At 44.8% G+C, this 20,194-nt stretch overlaps 1 protein-coding gene across 1 annotated transcript; it reads right to left on the minus strand.

Annotated features, from left to right (window-relative positions):
• Positions 1-11,503: 11,503 nt before the first annotated feature.
• On the minus strand, positions 11,504-17,108 carry LOC116474815 (keratin, type I cuticular Ha3-I). Its single transcript, XM_032163585.2, has 7 exons — positions 16,229-17,108; positions 15,157-15,239; positions 14,288-14,444; positions 12,870-13,031; positions 12,653-12,778; positions 12,257-12,477; positions 11,504-12,045 (listed from the first exon to the last, which is right to left on the minus strand). Exons 1-7 carry the CDS (start codon positions 16,574-16,576, stop codon positions 11,928-11,930), a joined length of 1,215 nt encoding a protein of 404 aa, XP_032019476.1. The 5' UTR covers positions 16,577-17,108; the 3' UTR covers positions 11,504-11,927.
• Positions 17,109-20,194: the final 3,086 nt, after the last annotated feature.

The raw sequence follows: 20,194 nt of genomic DNA on the forward strand, positions 1-20,194 counted from the left end.
TCACTATCAGGGGAACAGCATGGGGGAACCCAGCCACCTATAATACAATCACCTCCCAAGAGGTTCCTCCCTTGACATATGGGGATTACAGCTCAAGATGAGATTTGGGTGGGGACACAGAGCCAAACCTATCAGGGTCTCACTCTGTCTTGCAGCTCCCATGGGGCTGAAGCTGAGTGCGGATCTGCTGGCCCTGCTCTACAGCTTGCGGAAGCTCTGCCTGTGAGCCCCCATCTGCTGCTTCCTGGGGGTGGGGCCTGCTTCCTCAAAAGGAGGGTGGATCTGTTCTCCTGCCAGCCCCCCACAGGGCCTTGTGGAGCCCTGGCCACGTCCTCCCAAGATGAGGTCATAAAACTGGGCTCCTTGCCCTTCTTGCTGCTTGGGTGACAAGCCTCGGTCATCCCTAGGTCCTGTCACTGCTCCTGCTTCTAAATGGAGAGCGTTTTGCCAAATCTTCCTGGGTGAGGCTGGGGGCTCATCCCCGTTATTTGTTCTATCTTGGTAAAATGAGGTTAAGACATCTAGGAAAGCAGACAATAGAGTGGCACCCAGGAAGGGTGGGTGGCCAGTGCTGGCATTTGGGCTTGCCTGGACCTTGTAGGGAGGGGGAAAGGTTACCAGGAGGCAGCACTGTCAGTCAGGGCTAAAGTCAGGAAGTGGGGGGTGTGGGGACAGAGTGTGGCTGGCTTGTGGGGAGGCATAAGTGAGAGCCAAGATTTGTCAGCATGCAGTGGGTGTGGCTGACACCTGGCCTAGGGGCTGTGGAGCCCAGTGGTTGCTCTTAGTTCCTGGATCCAGGGAGATTTCTGGAGCCTGTGCCTGGGGCTTTCTAGGGGTGGAGATGGTGAGGGGCAGGGAAAGGGTGGCAGAGGAGGCGTTGCATGGCAGGGTGCAGGGCAGGATGCCGGGCAGGGACCAGATTGCAGTGGCTGCTCTCATCCCCACCACTACCCCTACCTCTACCCCAACCCTGTTGCAGGGTGGGGCCTTGGCAGGTGTGCTCTGTTTTGGCCTCGGCAGATCACAGGATGGAAGCCAGCAGTCCAATAGGCGTGCCACTCAAGCTAGCAGTGACCTGCAGCTTCTGCTTCCTGGAGAGTGGGGTGCCCACCCAGGAGAGCACAAGCACACCCCACACCCCTGACCTTGAGGGCACTGGGAGGTGGGGGCACTGTGTTGGGACCAAGGCCCTGCAGCCCTGTGCGTGTGTCCTGGAAGGTAGCCTAGGAGTCCTGCATGCACCTCTCTGCACGGGGGTGGGGTGGGGCAGGAGCCTGAACAGTGGCAGAGAGGGAGAGAAGGAGGGAGAGAGAAATGGAGAAGAAGGAGAGAGAAAGAGACATGGGAAGAAAGGGGGGGGAGAGAGAAAGAGAGACGGGGAGAGAGACAGAGGAGGCTGAGAGGGAGTGTGGGGAGAGAGATAAGGAGAGAGACATAAAAGGTAGAGAGAGAGACAGGGAGGGACGGGCATGAGCAGAGGTCAGGTCACTCTTGATCTTAGTTTCCAGTGCAAACTGTAGGTCGCCATCACCTGCTCACACATGCACTAAAGAGTTCTGTGCGTGCTGCCCACAGCCCCTGAGAACCCCTTCTCTTCAAGAATAAAGCTTTTGATGGCTGCCATTCCTCATTGGATTTTGGTTGTGTCTTTGATGAAACATGATGTCCCACCTTCCTGGGCTCAAGGCTCCACCAAAAGCTGATGCCTCTTTTTGGGAGGCTCTGCAATGCCTTCATCTCACTAGGCTCCCCAAGAAGCTTATGAACTTGGGTTGGACCCTAAGCAGCCGGATACATGCTGGGGCTCTGCTTCTCTCTTTCAGTAAGAGGGAAAGCCAAGAAAGAGATTGAAGCATAGTCTGCAGAGAAGGCACTTGTGCAAACACCAGGAGAACAAGAAGGCTGAGTTGTCTTCATTTCTCTTAAAAACACTCATTCCTTCCCATGCCACGTTAGTGAAGGCATGAAGCACAGCATGTGTGTGTATGTGTGCAGGTATGTGCACATGTATGTATGTATGTATGTGCATGTGTGTGTGTGTTGCAGGGGTGTGCTGTGGACAGGAGGTCCAGGGGGCAGCTCCAACTCAAAGCTGCAAGTCTCTGTGATAGAATGGTCAAGATTCACTGGACCACAGCAAGAGAGTGTTTTCATGTGCATCCAGTTTTATTAGCATTTAAACCCATATTTTTAGTACCATGTAAACCTTGAGTTGCTTATCTATTCTTAGAAGGCTTTACACCAGTGGTCCCCAACCTTTTTGGTACCAGAGACCAGTTTCATGGAAAACAACTTTCCCATGGGCTGAGGAGAAGGAAAGGGATGAATTGGGGCTGATTCAAGCCCATTACATTTATTGTGCACCTTATTTCTACTATTAATACATTGTAATATACAATGAAAAAATTATACAACTAACCATAATGTAGGATCAGTGGGAGCCTTGAGCTTGTTTTCCTGCAACTACATGATCCCATCTGGGGATGATGGGAGACAGTGACAGATCATAAGGCATTAGATTCTCGGGAAACTCTCAAGTTTCCCATCAGCAAGAAGCCAGGAGGAGAGAAGCAAGAGGCCCTCTTCCCTCTCTCCTTACTTGAAGGGGAGAGGAAAGAAGCCCTCTCAGCTAGCCCTGAAGGCAAACGTATGCAATGCTTTAGAGTTACTAACGTCAGAGTGGTGTAAGGACTGGAAAAGATGGTCCATGTTGAATCCACACTCCCTCCCATTCCCAGTCTCCTATTTCCAGGAAAAGCTGTCCAGGCCCTTCCCAGGCCTGCGTTTTGTTTGGGGCACACATGCCACCATAAACTCCATCGCCTGCCATCTTGGAACTCTCTCTCCACAAATCCCTTTTTTCTTTCTACTTTTATTTGCAAAATTTCTGACAAAGAAAATATCATTGGAAGATATTCTCAATAAAAATCAAGGATGTGTATTTGAAAGAGGAAAGTCCATCCTGGGCAACAAAATATCCTAAGACAATGAATCAGCTAGACAGATATCTTAGAGAAATGAACCAACGCAAATGTGGTCCTCATTGGTAACATACGCATATTTTATTGATGCTTCTATGGTTAATAGCATTGCCATGCTCCTCTTGAGACATGGTGCTTCCCAGTCCATCATAGAGGGAGAAATACTCATTGTTTAAACCTTGTATAGTGCTTCCAGGAGAGCTTTAAATTATTGTTACAAAGCAGTTAGATTTTTTATAAAGTGGCTTTTGACTCACTTAATCTTATCCTTATCATAGTAAGTATGAAAATCACAATACAAATACCTTATTGGAGAAGTCTGAACAAATGTCATTGCCATCACTTAGACTTGCATATACATTTACAAAACCATAAAATGCTAGAAGGACATACATTTAATATACATTAATGCATACATTTCATATATATGTCCTTCTAGCATTTTATGGTTTTGTAAATGTATATACAAGTCTAAGGTTTTTTTAAATACAAACATAAACATGAACTGGCATTTTTTAATCAACATCTTTAATTGGATATATGATTTGTGTGAGTTTGACAGAACTTGTTGGTCCAACCAAAGAAGTTCACTATTTTACCAGGTCTTTGCTTGTTATCAGTCACAGCTTAACCTAATGATTATTAAAGGGAAAACAGAAAAAAATTAACTACTTTGTGCCTGGGACCATGGTGTCCTGGGTCAAACACAAGACATTACAGGTTACTCAGCCTATTCTAAGCATCATAAGTTTCCACCAGATAAACAGCAATGCCATGAAGACTTCAAGGTTTAACACCCAGGATTACCACAATTATTAGTGGCTGAAATAAAGAGATTAGCCTTTGCTTTTCCATCCAATTCTTTTGCATTTTGTTTTCTTTTAATAGCAATAAAATATTTAAAACAAACATCTAGTCAAAAAAAAGAACAGAGAAAATGTATTTTAAAACTTGTGCTTTCCTACCCAGAATCTGTGGCTATTAATATTTTTTCGTATTTGCTCTAAGTGGGTTTAAAATTAAGAAATACAGCACTGAGAACTTCCTTGACTTTCACATCCATACTCATTCCAATCTCTTCTTCCCAGAGACAAACACAATTATACATTTGATATGTGTGTCCTTCTAGCATTTTATGGTTTTGTAAATGTATTACAAGTCTAAGTTCTTTAAAAATATAAACATAAACCTGAACTGGTATTTTTCAATCAACTCCTCTAATTGGATATATAATTAGTGTGAATTTGAGAGAACTTGTTGGTCCAAACAAAAAGTTCACTTTTTCACCAGGTCTTTACTTGTGATCAGTCACAGCTTAACCTAATGATCACTAAAGGGAAAAGAAAAAGAAAAAATTTAGAAACATCTTGACTTTCTCAATTAGAATCCAAAACTTTCTAGAATGGATGCCTCACATTGTTACATTTGACCACCTTTGATTCAACAGCCCCTGAGCTTTATGTCTAGCAAGAGATGCCCAGAGCTCTATGGAAAAAACGGACAGCAGACCAGACCAAAACTTTGCAGTCTCAGCATATCATGGAGCCACAGGGACGTGAGCATGTCAGGCAACTTTCTGGGTTTACACTTAAGCACCTCTGAGAACTGGAAAAACCCTTGGCACAAATTCAATCTCTGTGTGGGCAAACCACTTTAGTTCTTAGTTTCTGTTTACCGTTGGGCTTGGTTCAAATGTTGCATCCTGTACCCCTGTTCTTGCCACCAAAGTTCTTTCACCATGAACTTTCACGTCTAATCCTATGAATGTCATGGTTGTTAATCTAAGAATAACATACTGCCTTCAAAGAACAGCGTCAAGTTTGAGAAAAGGAAGAATTATTCCCTTCTCATTAGAAAAAAGACAATCATGTACCCACATGTTTCCTGCTCTCAGTTGCCTAAGTGCGTCTTCTGTTGATAAACAAAAACATTTTTTGCTGCATGGCATTGCTCAAGCAACCCCTCTATGCCTCATTTCCTCATCTGCCCTAAATAGGTTATGCATTTCAGGCAGGCAGATTATTAATTATTTGTTGAGCACCTATTGTGTGCCAACTTTGTGTCTGCCATAAAAGTACCACAAGGATCACTTTAAAAATGAGAAAATTCAGCCGGGCGCAGTGGCTCACGCCTGTAACCCCAGCACTTTGGGAGGCAGAGGCGGGTGGATCACGAGGTCAGGAGATCGAGACCACGGTGAAACCCCGTCTCTACTAAAAATACAAAAAATTAGCCGGGCGCAGTGGCGGGCGCCTGTAGTCCCAGCTACTCCAGAGGCTGAGGCAGGAGAATGGCATGAACCTGGGAGGCGGAGCTTGCAGTGAGCCGAGACTGCGCCACTGCACTCCAGCCTGGGCGACAGAGCGAGACTCTGTCTCAAAAAAAAAAAAAAAAGAGAAAATTCTTCAAAATTATTTAAACTGTCTGACTCAAGCTCTAATCTAGCAGGGACAATGGCCGGATGGAGTCCAGGGATGAAGTTTTGGGCTGGCTGCATGGGTTGTTCCAAGGCAGCAATATGCAGGTATGAGCTGTGCCAGGCACAAGAGCACCCAGCTGCAGGGTGGGGTGAAGACCAGCTTATGTGCTGCTTGCCAAACCAGGCACCTACAGGCTGCGTTCACCCAGAGAGAGAGACTTTCTCTAAACCATTAATGGTGCACAGGGGTTCCTGCAGACCTGGCTGAGAGGCCAAGAGCAGAAAAAGCTAGAGAGAATGGGGGCACATATCAGGAGGCATCAAAGGCCAGAATTAGGAAAAGCTAGAGAGAATAGGGGCAAATAATGCCCTGGAGGCACCCAAGGCCAGAACCAGAAAAGCTGGATCTACCATTAAATCCAAGGGGTGAACATGGGGCTAGAAATGGAGACAATGACAAGGTAGTGACAGAAACAGGGCCTCAAACAATGACCAAGCAAAAAAACTGACAATTTACTAAATGCCTAAGACAACTGCAATAGACTGTTTTTTTCTTCTTCTCCTCCTTTCTTCCTCCCTGCCTTTCTTCCTTCCTTCCTCACTCATTCTCCCTCCTTCCCACTCGTCCTCCTCTTCTTCTCCTTCCCCTTTCTGTTTTAGTAACAATTTCAGGGCACAAGTGTAAAGCCCTCAGTTAAACGGACAGTAGTAAGGCAGACATCGGCTTTTCTAAAATCCTTGACATCCAAATGTGAAACAGAGCTCACTAAAGCTCAGCTGCAAAATTCTAGATGCTCCTCTCTCCATCTCTCACCCATGGAATATTTTCCCTCTCATAGACCCTTGAAGTGTCTATGCACTTCAGTTCATAAAATGTTGCCTTGGGGAACCAATCTAATTAAGCATTTATCAAGAAGGGTTGAAACTCTCTCATCTATGTCCTTTCCCTGCCCCCAGAATGCACCCTTCTTAGAGGCACGTCCCTCTGTGCTGGTCATACCGGTGCATTACCATGAATGGCCTGTGGTCACTTCCCGCAGTGACACTCCCACGTGTCCCCCTGGCTCTTTGACAATGGACCACACAATCTCTGCTCTCAGGGTCTTGGTAACCCTCATATTTCACAGTGGCCAGCAGTCAGCCAGCCTCCACAACCAACCAAGACGAAGTCAGCATGTGCAGGTCTGAAATAATTATTAGCAGGAAATACAAATACGTTAAATTTTACCCAGGCCTTTAATGATATACTTAATTACTGCTTTCCTGTGTAGAAAATAGCCATAAGTGGAAACCAGTTCCCATAAAGTGACTGAAATTCCTATGACTTTGACACTAACAGCTCTGTGCTTTACTTTTATCTTTCCATTTGAAAATTCTGATTGTTATAATCAGCGAAAATACCACCAGTTTCATAATCATAATTAGCCATCTTCCTCCTAACACAGCATGCACACAAACCTGCACTCACACACACAAGCATAGGTGCACAGACCCACACAGATGCATGCAGGAACATCTGAATTCATTTCTCTGTGATTCTCAGCCCTCAAGCTCAGATTCTTCAGTTTCTTGCCCCGTCTGGCCTGTCTTCTACAACCCTCAATTTGAGAGAACCTGAAACTAGATTCTCACCTGGGTACTGAAGGACTCAAATGAGCAAAACCTTTGATTCTCAAGTCTGTGGAGACCCTGTCCTGAGCAATAGGAAAGGAGTCAGAATGCAGGGCTGCTAAGGAAGTGAATAGGAACTCCATTTACTGGACACTTACGATGTAACTGGTTGGGTTGAGCATCTTTGCAACATAATCTGATTCTACCTTTACTTAAAAAAAAAATGAGGTGGTTATTAGTCTCCCATTTTCAGTTTAAGAAACCATGGTTTAAAAAGCCTAGTAATACACTGTAGGCTGAGATACAGACAGAGGTTACAAGACTGAAACCAGATTGAAAACTAAAGCAGTCACTTTCAAATGCATGATTTTTCTGGGGTTTGGTTTCTAGCCTTTCTTTTTTCACCTTTTAACCACTTTTAAAACTTTAAACACATACACTCCCATGTGCCACACCCAAGCTTTAGCTCGTCGGGATCCCCACAGCTTCATTTGTGCCGCTGCAGGAAGTCATCTTGTGTAGATGCCATCACATCCAGGCCGCAGCTGAGCACGTGTTCGAATTTTTTGTAAATACGTCTTTGACTGGGGAGGCTGTAAATCTTCCCTAGGCTTTACTATTACGGGATCTGGCCAGCAGCCTGCAATGCAACAGGGCTATTTCTTTGTTCCCAGCAGGATCAGCAGGTCAAGAAAGAATAGACACACACAAGATAGTGAAAGCTGGGACCAGGGGGTCACCACCTTCTGGTCCTGCAATGCCACCAATGCACTGGATATACCAGCATTTACTATTAAGTTTAGTGAGGGCGGGGGTAGGTTAGTGAGGGATTTAGGGTCATTTGATTATGAGGTGAGTTGGTCACGTGGGGATGAAGTAATTCTTTAACATAACATCTGTATGCAGAAGTACAATATACAGAGATAAGAATTTACAATATAGTAGTGCATCAGTAATTTCTAACAGAGCCTTAAAACAGAAACACAGTCTTTCCATAACCTATAATTAGCAAGATATTAATCAGCAGTAACAGTTGCAGCAAAAGCTGGTTACAAACAATCCATAGAAACAGGACGTGAAGCTAGACAACAGATTAGACCAGAAATTCTCAGAAGGGAGTATGCCTTAACCCTAAAGAGGCCTAGAAGAGCCGTGGCAAGATGAGGGCGTTTATAGCCCTATGTTATCCATATGAACAGGTGCCCCTCATGTGTTCGTTTATAGGCTCTCCACAAGGGTCACATTCCATTCCCAGAGCTATGAACATCTGCTTTTCTGGGATAGAAATCTTGGTGATGTGAAACCTCCCTGCCTGCACTTCCATTCATAGGCTCTCTGCAGGGAGAATCATATCACGCGCTGTTGGCTTATTCTGGCAGTACAACCTGGCATTGTCTTTACACAATCCTGCATGCAACTTTGTATTTACAATAATCAGGAGCATTTCATCTTACATTCCATAGCAATAGTTTCAAGGGGTCTCCCTACACTTTACGTTTCAGTCCTGTGCTTGTCCCTACATGTTTAAAAAAAAAAAAGTGAGAGTGAGAGAACGCTACCTCTGCACACCTGCAGCAGGCTCAGCGAGGAGCTTGGCGGGGCTGGGGCCCACCTGCCTGGCATGTGACTTCATCAAGTTGTCAGTGTGCATTTTGCAATCATAAGGGACAAGCCATGTCATCCTCATATCCTTTTATAGTTGGAGCCATTCTTGGGACTTCTGGTGCCTGCTGCCAGACTCTCCTGTTTTTGATGAGAAATGTGAGCAGTTGTTTGATGTCAGTGATTCTTCTTTGAAACATAAAAAAAGACATACCTGACTTGTAACTGTCATCCACTACCCTGAAACATTAAATGTTAGTGTTCAGTAAACCTACTTTCCATTCAGCTGCCAACGCACTCCTTTTAATAAAAGTGTCAATCAAATTCATCCTTTTAACTCTCCCAAGGCTTTCCTCTTCCCTTGAAATGAAATCGGATCCTCTACAGAACTGGTGAGCCCCCATGTACCCTGGCCACTGCCCACACATACAGGCTGATTGCTCCTCCCTTACTCATCACTCTAGATGCCCTGGCCTTACTCCCTCCTTCAAAGGCATCTGCCTCACTCCCTTCCTTGACTTGCTGTCCCTCTCTCTGGAAAGCTCTTTCCCTCTGCTGTTTCTTCTCTGTTTTCAGGTCTCAATGCAAATGTCACCTCTCAGGCAAGCTCTCCAAACTGAGACAATAGGAGCTCAGTTCACATCTGTCAAAAATAGGAGCAAACAGGCTTTGTAGGAGGCTGAGTAGAATGTTTTACTGGGACTAGACAATATCAAACTTAGATCCCAAGAGCCCAGGAATTCGTATTCAAGGTCAAAGTGTCAATGACAAGAATACTGAGCCTTACATAGGTACCGTGCTGCAACATTTATAAAGTACTTCCATACACAGGGGATCTTCACAAACCCAAGAGGCTGCCAGGCCAGGTCTCTCGAAAAGAGGACTTTGATGGTTAGGAGAGTCAACAATATATCCAAAACCAGGACCCAAAAATGCTGCCTCCAAAACAAGCCATAATTCTTCTTCTCATCACAGCATCCCACACCATCTCCTAGTGGGTAAGACTCATAGCCCAGTGCCATCATGGTTTATTTCACAGGGAGGGGTGGGGCAGGGATTAGGAGACATTTCCCAGATTCTGGTTTCCTTGCTTCCTTGCTATGGGCCTCTCCCCTCAGAGCACTGTTTTCTGAGAAGGCCTGACTCTAGGGGCTGATGACCTCAGCGACTGCAGACCTGGGAACCTGTGGAAAGGAAAAATTAAGTTTGCACCTGGGAAAGCCCAGGGTTAAATAACAGAACCTCGCCTTTAAGAATTCTTGCTTTTTTTTTTTTCCTGCCTCTGCATTGTTGCTGAAATATAGAAGAGAGAAAGAGAGCATTCTGAACCCATTATTTATCTCCTCCTTCCAAGCAAGCAGCAGACATTCGTGATTAATGATGAGGTGACTTTCTACATTGGTTTAATTGAAATCTGTATCCTATCCAGGTTATTTTTAAAGTTGATAAAGACCTTTTCTACTGATTCTTCTCTTCCAAACTCAAATAGAGAAATGTTTTGTATACAGGATCTTCCACTAAAAAGGAGCCCAGACTCTCAGATCCTCAGGAACATCTATTCTCCATTCTATAGGATTCTGCTGCTGAAGACAAATGGAGTAGAGAGTGATCAATCTTTGAGACTCAGCGTTCTCTCCATGTTAGCCCTAAAGCAAAAGAGAGGAGTGGTCCACACCTAAGGAGAGAAGGTGGCCACGAGCAAGTGTTGAGGGCTGGTCTCCTTAGCTGTCCTCTGGTATCCACAGCCCTGAATGGAGGGTTTTGGGTATTTTTCCCTGGACATCTCTACCACACCTAAATATATGGTCTGTGAGTTTTGGAGAGAATTTCCAACCCCTACTCTACCTCCTGCCCCTCCCTAACTGTTCTCATATGTTGATGAAATTCTAATCTCTGTTAAGAGTTCCCATTCTCAATATCTCTTCATTTCAATCATCGATTTAGAAAAGTAGGAGTAGAGAAGTGAAAAACGAGACTCAATCTCATTTGTGGGCTGGGCCTTGGGTTTCCTTACTTGATTGCTGTTTTTCTTTCTTTAAACATTGCCAAATCTGGATGCCACTGAAGGCAGTAATGTGAGCGAACGATGGTCCCAACTGCAGATAAATAAAAACAGGTGGGACCAAAGCTCAAGGCTCACTAGGACAAAAGAGGCTTTTCTGTCAAATAACCCACTCACAGTTCTCCATCATCTGATGCAGACCCCAGGCAACTGAGCAGAGAACTCCAGCATAGAGTTCCAGGCCCAAATCATAGAACTACAGAAAGTCACAAGGAGTCCTTGAGTGCCGAGGCAGGAACAAAGAGAGGAAGGTGAACCAAAGGCACCTCCCCACCATCCTGCCTAGCAGATCCCACACTCCTCCTGTCCACTATATCCCTCTACCCTTTGCTGCTCCTTCCTACTTTCTACCTAAACATTTCAGCACAGCGTGGTTGTGTGTGTGCACACCTGTGCACACCTGTGTGTGTGGTGTACATATGCTTATATGGCATGTGGTTATGTATATATGAGATTATATACCATATATTAAGGTGATAGATTTATATTACCTTAGTACAGGTTTTTTTTTTTTTTACTCCAAATGTTTTCGGATCCCTCCACTTAATGTTTCAAGATCAATAGTTCCTGTATCTCTAAAGACACCTTCATATGAATTTGCCATTCTTTTTCCCACCACCTTCTTCCCAAACACTAAATCCAGGTTAATAGTCTTTCATGGAGGCTTTTCCATTGAAGGAAATCATAGACCATATATGGAGTGAATAACCTCTTCATCTGATGGAAAAACACTGTTTTTTTTTTTAATTTATACAAGACAGCCAATTTTGGAATTAATGAGTGAAACAGACAGTTATAACTTTTGAATAAGAGTTTATTAGGAGGTTAACGAAGGATTTCTATTGCATCTCCAAAGACCAAGAGTGACAAGGAATACTTACTCCAATTATGTTCTGTTTCATAGCATGCCCATCAGCTCTAGCACAATTAATGGAATTTTCTCTAAATTGCATTTAGATAAGTTTTGTTCAAGTATAACATGTTATGCAAATGTGTCTTTAGGATGATAGATATTACTTGATCTTGATTCTGCTGTAGGTCTCTCTATGTGACTCAGAAGACAGATTTTGCAGGCTTATGCTGAAGAATCAAGCCAGAGAATACAGTGGAAGGCTAGAGCTGACCCCTGGAAGCCAGGGCTGATAAAAAGGTTTCTGCCTCTTTCCAAAGTGTGGTCACTGTTGGAGATGTTGGGATGAAGTAGAGTTGAGGTGTGACTGATGCCTTTCTTCTCCTCCTGGTCGTGGGGCCTCTAGTACCCAAATGTGTTGCAAGGCCCGCACCAAGCACGTAGGCCACAGGGATTAGAGATACAGGGTCCAGTGGACTTGTCACATGCATTGGTTGTGGCGCAGGGGTTGGAGGGGAGCCTGTGGGCAGAAAATCATTGGAGCAAGTTAGAGTAAAATGAGCTGAAGAGATTGGAAAATACTAAAAGGGCTTTGTGTAAGAATATTGTTCTTCCTTGGACTTCCTCCAAACAAAAGCTTGAAATTATAAATTCATTTCCATCAAGAAGACTATTCATCTCCACAGCAACCTCACATGCCCCAAGGAAAAGATTACTACCCCCATACTCACTTGCAGTCCTCGCTCTCCAGCAGGCTCCGGTACGTGTTGATCTCACACTCCAGCCGGGCACGCACGTCCAGCAGCACCTGATACTCCTGGTTCTGCCGCTCCAGGTCACTGCGGATCTCCGCCAGCTGGGACTCCACGTTGGTGATCAGTCTCTGCACCTGAGACAGCTGGGAGCTGTAGCGGGCCTCGCTCTCTGTCAGCGTGTTTTCCAGAGAGTCTCGCTGTGGTGGGGAAGATCAGGAATGTCAGAGAGCTGCTCCTTATAGGGTTCCTCCATGGGGTTCCAAAAAACTCACAAGCTCCAAGAGCTAAGGAGAGTGTGTGGCCCCAAGCACATCCCCGGGACTCTGCCTTCCAACTTCCCATCGCTCACCAGCAGGTCTGAACAATACACACCAGGTTGTGCTGGGCCTGTAGCTCTATCTCCAGGGCATTGACCGTGCGTCTCAGCTCGATGATCTCCGCCTGGTAGGACTGCAGCTGCTCTGAGCTGGATACCACCTGCTTGTTCAGCTCCTCGGTCTGAAACACCCAAGTGGGGAAAGGATCAGACTCTGTCTCCAGGGCCCTGGGGCACCTCGGGTCCTGAGTGGCAACGTGCTTAGATGCCCACCTGCGTGGCGAACCATTGCTCCACTTCCCTGCGGTTGGTTTCCACCAGGGCCTCATATTGACTCCTGGTCTCGTTCAGGACCTGGTTCAGATCCACAGCGGGGGCAGCATCCACCTCCACATTGAGGCGGTCTCCAAGCTGGCAGCGCAGGGTATTAACCTCCTGATGGAGAAAGGGCAAAATTTTAAATTTCACAAAGGATCTTGGTGCTCTCCTTAAGAGACCGCAATTCAACTTCTGATCATTCTCAAGCTTTCAAGAAACTTTGTTCCCTCTGATCCTGTCATTAACCAGGATCTAGATTCAATGACTAATTTGTATACTCCACTTTTTACAAAGTACTTTCAAGCCCATGACTTCTGTCTGCTCTTTGTATTAAATGCATCACTCCTCATTTAGAGAGATTCAGTGATTTGGTCTCAGGGCTGATACCTGGCAGGCCATTATGTAAACTCTGGTCCCCAAATGCCCAGTTCAGTGTTTTTGCTAGTATACCATGTAGCCTCATATGTTTGACTCTTAAGCATGGATAATAAAAAGAATAGAGTCTAGCTAAAGAGGAAATACAGACCACTTACTTCAGAATCTGCCATCCTGGCATAGAAGAGACTTAAAGGGTGATTTGTTGATTCCACCAGCATAGATTTTGCTGAAGGCAATAAGTATCGGTTTACTTCCCTGCTAAGCATAGCTTGGTACTTGAGCTTAGGTAGATTTCAGACAAATTTGTATTCAACCTCATCTCTACCACTTAATACATTGCTTGTAGAAGCTTCTTGAAGCCTCGGTTTCTTCATCTTAAAATGAGAACTGCCTGCGGAGTTAAAGCACTTAGCACAATGTTTGGCACATACTAAGCACTTGATTAATATTAACTGTCACCATTTACATTGTTCTTGGATTTCAGGTTGCATAAAATACGTGTCTTCTTTTTTGTCCAACGGACTTAGCCATAACGGTGAGCATTTTGCTCGAGGCTGTTTCCAAGCAACACTAAACAGCAGAAAGAGCTCTGGACAGGAACGAGGAGAGTTGCATTCTGTTCCAACTCAGCTTTCTCTGCCTGGTGGGCCTAGGCCATCCTGGCTTCTCCAGCTACAAATGGAGAATTGGAATAGAAGATTGCTGCTGCGTGCACTCTAACTTGGGTGCAGGAGAGGCTGTGGCTGCTGCCTCGTTACTCAGCTTTCCTCACTACTGGGCTTGCCAACTTCCTCACTCTCATTCCTGCCTCTCGCAGAAAAATTCTAATCTCATATCACAGGTTTTTAGATTACTCACTATCTACATACCCATTTTTGTATGCAGAATTACTTCCTCAGCTAATTGAGCCTCTACTGACAGCCTGTCCTGGACCCTGTGGTGGTTGTGAAACAGGTCCTGGCGAGTCTGAGCCCATCACTCTTCAGGGAAATCACCTGCTCATGGTTCTGCTTGAGGCACAGCAGCTCCTCCTTCAGGGACTCCACCTGGGCCTCCAGGTCAGACCTGCACAGGGTCAGCTCATCCAGGATCCTGCGCAGGCCATTGATGTCCGACTCCACCAGCTGCCGCAGGGACAGCTCGGTCTCGTATCTGTGATCATAGGAGGGTCAGGAACAGGCTGGGCAGGAATAGGCCTGGCCTTGACTCTGCTTTGGTTTGGTTAGTCAGGCAAATAGGAATTAGGGTTTGTAGCTTTTATAGCCATCTCTTTTGTTTAGGTTTTCAGCATCGAGCTGGAAGAAAATGCACTGGTAATTTTATGTTTAAAGATCCAGTGGATAGACTTCTATATTCCTAGCTACTCAGGAGGCTAAGGGGGAGAGGATTGCTTGAGCCCAGGAATCTGAGGATCTGAGGTTACACTGAGCTATGATTGCACCACTGCCCTCCAGCCTGGGTGACAGAGCAAGGCCCTGTCTCTAAAAAAAAAGAGAAAAGAAAGCCAGTGGATTTAGGATAAAAGCCAATAAAGTGTAAGATTTCCAAAATAATATACTTCCACATTCTCCATTCTCATGAACGGGTTCTGTGCATAGGAGAACATCAGGGGCCAACACGTCTACACTGACTCACAGTACGACTAGGGGTGTCACTTCATAGAAGAGAAGAAGGAGGAAAGGAAGTCTAAGGCCTGGGGAAAGGATCTCTGAGCTATGGTGTGTGGTGGCTCTGTGATTCTTGGGGAAAGCAGCTAGAACATAGCTCAGTCAGTGTTTGTTTAACTTGTGTTGACAACAGGCTAAAGGGAAGGATGGCAGCCAGAGAAGAGAAATAAACAGCAACACCCCACTTGCCCACTCACTTGGTTCTGAAGTCATCTGAGGCCAGCTTGGCATTGTCGATCTGCACCACAAGCCTGGCATTCTCAGACTTGCTGCACAGGATCTAGAAGGCCCAAAACATTCAAAAATGAGCAAGGACTTGGTAATTTTTCACCAATGGCAGTCCTTCCTAATTCACTTCCTTGGAAGGATCAGGATGTCTATCTTATTAAATGCTTTCTATATACAGCAGGTACTCAATGAATATTTCCAAAATTATATTCAAAAAAAGAACACCAAAATATGTAAAAAGTATAAGTAGATAATCTTTTTTCTATCCTAATGAGCAATACTGAGAAGCTGATCATAATAGTTGACATTTATGAAAAACACCTACTATGTTTCCGGCATGATACTAGGAGCTGAGGATACAAAAATTGGTAAGTGCTTGATCCTGCACTCAAGAAACTTTCAAAGCAGAAAAGACAAATAGGTAAACTAGCAATTGCGGGGGACTGGATCAGGGAAGAAGCCACATGTTCCCAGATGTCCAAGACAACTGGGACTACTTTGTCCTAGGTAATTTCCAATCTTCCCAATTTTGGCCAAACATTTTAGGCTCTCACTGGACACTGTGCACCAGGAGAAGCCCAGAGGCATGAAGGTGAGGACAATGAAATCAGGATAAGTAGGAACCCAGAAGAGAGAGGCAGCCAGCAGTCCAAGGGGCAAAAAGCTCAGATGAGGGAGAAAGAAAATAGCCCAATCTTTACAAAAGATTCCGTTTCCCGAGCTTCCTTTGGACTCAGTCCTTTTCTCTCACCTCAGGGTAATAATTCTGGAGCTTGGCAAGTGCATGGAAGCATTCAGAGGTAGTTTTTAATTACAGCTCATTTATGCAAAGTGCTGCTACCTCCACATAGACTAACACTATGCAAATATTTAGACCTAACAGTCCCAAGTCTAATATTAGATGGGCCCTCAAGAAAACAAAATGGGAAGGCCAGTTTTCAGCTTTTCATTCACATCAAGAGCTCACGTTGTTTCTCAATCACAGCTCGGATTCTCTCCCGATAACTTCCTCCTGGGGGCACTGTGTCGCCCACTCCTCACCTTCTGCTGGAGCTCCTCAATGGTCTTGAAGTAGGACTGGTAGCTGGCACACACCAAGGGCTCCTGCTGCTGTGACCTCTCCCGAATGAGGTTCTCCAGCTCCGCGTTGTCCCGCTCCAGCTGACGCACCTTCTCCAGGTAGCTGGCCAGGCGGTCGTTCAGGAACTGCATAGTCTCCTTCTCGCTGCCATTGAAGGAGCCCTCACAGAACCAGTTGCAGTTGCTCACATTGGCAGGGATGTTGCAGGCCCCGGGCAGGGTGCAGCCGTGGCAGCTGGGGGGCACGCAGGGCCGGGAGGAGCAGCTGGTGCGGCAGCTCAGGCTGGGCAGGCCACAACTGTAAGACATGGTGCAGGGAGGGAGTGTCCAGCTGAAGACACAGTCCAAAATCTCCAAGTTGTAGAGCGGTGGGTCTCCTTCCTCCAGGGAGCATTTATACCTCGTCCGTGGAGGGTGTGGACATGTAAGACAATCGCCCCCTTTTTTTTTTTTTTTTTTTTTTGCTCATTTGGTGATTGTCAAAAGCCCTTCCCTCCATTTGTTGTGCTTCTTCAGAAGAGTCTCTCCCCTCATAAAAGACTTTACTTGGGCTTCTCGCTAAGTCAGGACTCCTCTGCCATGCTGTGTGTCATGATGTAAGAGCTTCATGGTGTGACTTCAAAGACCTGGACTCGTGAAAGCCCTGGCCTTCTTCAGTGGGGTGCAGCAGGTCAAGAGACAGTATTGTTGTTCTGCTTCGTGGCTTGAGGCCTCCAACTCTTTGGCAAGCCTCTGGCTCTCCTTGGTGAAATGGAAAAGCATAGCTCTTGCCCATGTGTCTTTTGCTAGGTCACATTTCCAAGTGCCAAGTTCCAAATTCATGGTTCTCAGAAAGAGGAATAGATCCTTTCTGGGACAGTTCCTGATGGCCATGTTTCCTGATATGATGGGCTTTTTTCATATCCATGATGACATCAATCAACCAAATAATAGATATCCACTACGACAATTTCATCCAGGGCGATGTAATAGACACTGGGAGGGGTGGAAGATAAGACTCAATGCTATGGTCAGAAGAAGTTCTTACTTGTTAAGAACCTGCACAGGCCCAAGGTAGTGTGGCCACTTTTCACAAACTAGATCCTTTTTACAAACATGATCCTCAAACATGCAGAACTTCGATGTCCATTATTCCTCACCAGAACTCTTCAAGGTAAACTGTATAATTCCCATTTTATAGATGAGAACAGGCATAGAGGGTGAGGGATAATAAGTTATGGAGCTAGGATTCCAAAGCAGATCACTTTTCTTTTCATCACAACACGTGGCTTAAATATAAATGGCTTACTTCCTTCCCTTCTTCAGACAGGTCGTCCCTTTCTCCTTTCCAAGCTCTCTTTTTACCTTGAGCATGACACTGTCGTGACTTATGTGCTTGTCTCTCTGTCTCTATTTGAGTTCCCTGAAGGCAAGGGCAGGGTCTAGTTTGTCTTTGAATCCCCAGCTCTAGGCACCTGGTAGGCACTGTTGAATGGGTGTGGGTAGAGGGATGAAGGGATGAACAGGAAATAATAATCTGAGGCAGAAGTTGACAAGTGATAACTGAGTGGTTTACACACTGGGGAGGGCGAGCAGCTCCAGGATTGGAGGCTCTCAGGAATAGATTTGTGCTGGGATGGGGAGGCTTCTAAGAAGCAGCGGGGAGAAAAGTAGGAAGTGCATGTGAGGAGAATAATGTGCACACAGGAATGGGGTGGGAAAGCCCAAGGCATGTTTGAAGGATCAGGGTAAGTCTAGGCAGCAGGAAGGGGAGAGTTGCGAAGGGAAGTGCTAGAAATTAAAGCTTTATGGGTGATATTATGGGGACCCTATGGTAGGAGTCTCAATGGTGAAGTGGAGCATCTTGGACTTCCCCAGAAGCTGTAGAGCCAGTATAAGCTTTTGAACCTAAGTGTGGTATGACAAAAGGTGTTTTAGGAAACGTTTTAGGAAATATTTATCTGTTTTTGAAAAATGAAGGAAAGATTGGAGGCAAAGAGTTCAACAAAGAGGCTACTGCAACAGTCCATGCAAGACTAGAATTTATGGCAGGGATGATGATACAGATAAGATTTAGTACAAGTGAGAGAGTTAGAGAACTGGGCCAAGGGAGAGCACGAAGAGAAGAGCAACAAGGAGCTGAGGACCAAACTTTGGAGAATTTCCCAATCAGAGATCAGGAGAAGGAAAAAGAATCTGTGATAAATGGAGAAATGATGAGAAAAAATTATAAGAACAAGTTCATGGCATCCCAGAAGGGCAGGAAGGAGGGTGCTTCCAAGAGGAGGTGACGTTAGAAGTGCCAAGTGCAGCAAAGAGGCTGCACATGATCAGGACCATGGAGAGGGTATTGGCTACCTTGACCAGAAAGTTACCAGGACCTTTCCAGAGTCACACAGGTATGTCTGCTGTACGCAGCGCCTGTGCACATTCTTAAAGTAATGCCCACAGTGAACTTCGGTAAACCAAGACTTCAAACACACAGAATTGAGATGTTCATTACTTAGAGAAGTTCTGCTGCAATACATTTATATATCTGATTATAAAGCTTGGAGCTTTGATCTTACCAATACAGACTTTTATACAATAATTGGAGTGGGCTTTAAGCAGATGCCAGACTTGTTTGAACTTGATGATTCATAATAGTTTATTATTTGGGAACAATTACCAAGAAGCATGAGTAATCTGAACTGCCCATGCATATGACACCACTTCTGTTGTGTCACAAGACATAAGATGAGCCTTATTTGATATCCTAAAGAGGCAATGAGGAAAAAATTCAAGTATGTGCCTGAGGAGGCATACATTGGCCAGAAAGAGGAGGGGCTTCCTATGTCCTTACTAGCAGAGGATGAAGCAGACCACAGATTCCAAGCCTCCCAGCTACAGCTACAGACCAAAAACCAGATGGCTTTGCATTTGGCTCTTCTCTTCCTCCCTCTCACCTCCTAACATAGATCCTAAATATGAAAATGGTTAAAAGAGAGAAGGAAAATCTTGGAACAAGATATTGGGGATCCTAATGGTCAACTCATCCAACCCCTTCGTTTTACAAAGGGGAAACTCAGGCTCAGAATGGAGAAATGGCTTGCCCAGTATCATCTAGCTAGGACCGAGATCTGATTCCCACTGCATTATGAGCCCCATCACCATTCTACTGAAGTGTTGAAGAATTTCACAACCAATCTGATCTGCTATTACCTAAGGACAGAAATCAAGGGCAGTGAGAAAAACATCTTGTTATCCATAGATATGCTGTGTTGAAGGAGAATTATGAGTCAGTGTGTAAATAAAGATAGAATTCAGCAATAGTACAGTTTCTTGTTACCTCTCTGATTTCAGTTGTTATTTCTAAGTTGATGATACAATTATATACCAACAATTTGGAGTAATTTAAACATAATTATATCCCATCAGATATAGATTATATCCCATCTGTTTGGAGCAACTTAGAACAATTGGTCAAACAATGGTGACCCTACTCGACAGCAATATGCTTATCCAGACTAAGGTACACAAAAGATAGTCACAACAAAATTAAATTATTATTAAAATGAGGACATTTGAGAGATTAAAGAAAACACACCACAACGACACTGGATGCTGTTAAACGACAGGATTATGAATGCTTTTTTTCTTCTCTCCAAATTCTTTGAAAATATATGTGTTACTTCTGCACAATAAACAAAATACAATTTACATTTAAAATTTCAGAAGGAAATTCTTGCAAATCCTCTAGAGGAACAATGAGTTATTAAAAAAAAAAAAAAGCCTAGGAGGCTCCTGTTCCAATATAATTACTAAATTACACTTGAGCCTGTTCTCCTAGAAATAAAGCCTTTGTTGTGATCGGCATTCATGCCCTTGTGACAACTGCTGACTTTGCCCATTCCAAAGGTGAGCTACTAAGAAGGGATGAAGGGAAATCAAGTTACCTATAGCTCATGA

The sequence above is a fragment of the Hylobates moloch genome, unplaced genomic scaffold (assembly GCF_009828535.3).
Source record: "Hylobates moloch isolate HMO894 unplaced genomic scaffold, HMol_V3 SCAFFOLD_10, whole genome shotgun sequence".
Taxonomy (NCBI): Eukaryota; Metazoa; Chordata; class Mammalia; order Primates; family Hylobatidae; genus Hylobates; species Hylobates moloch.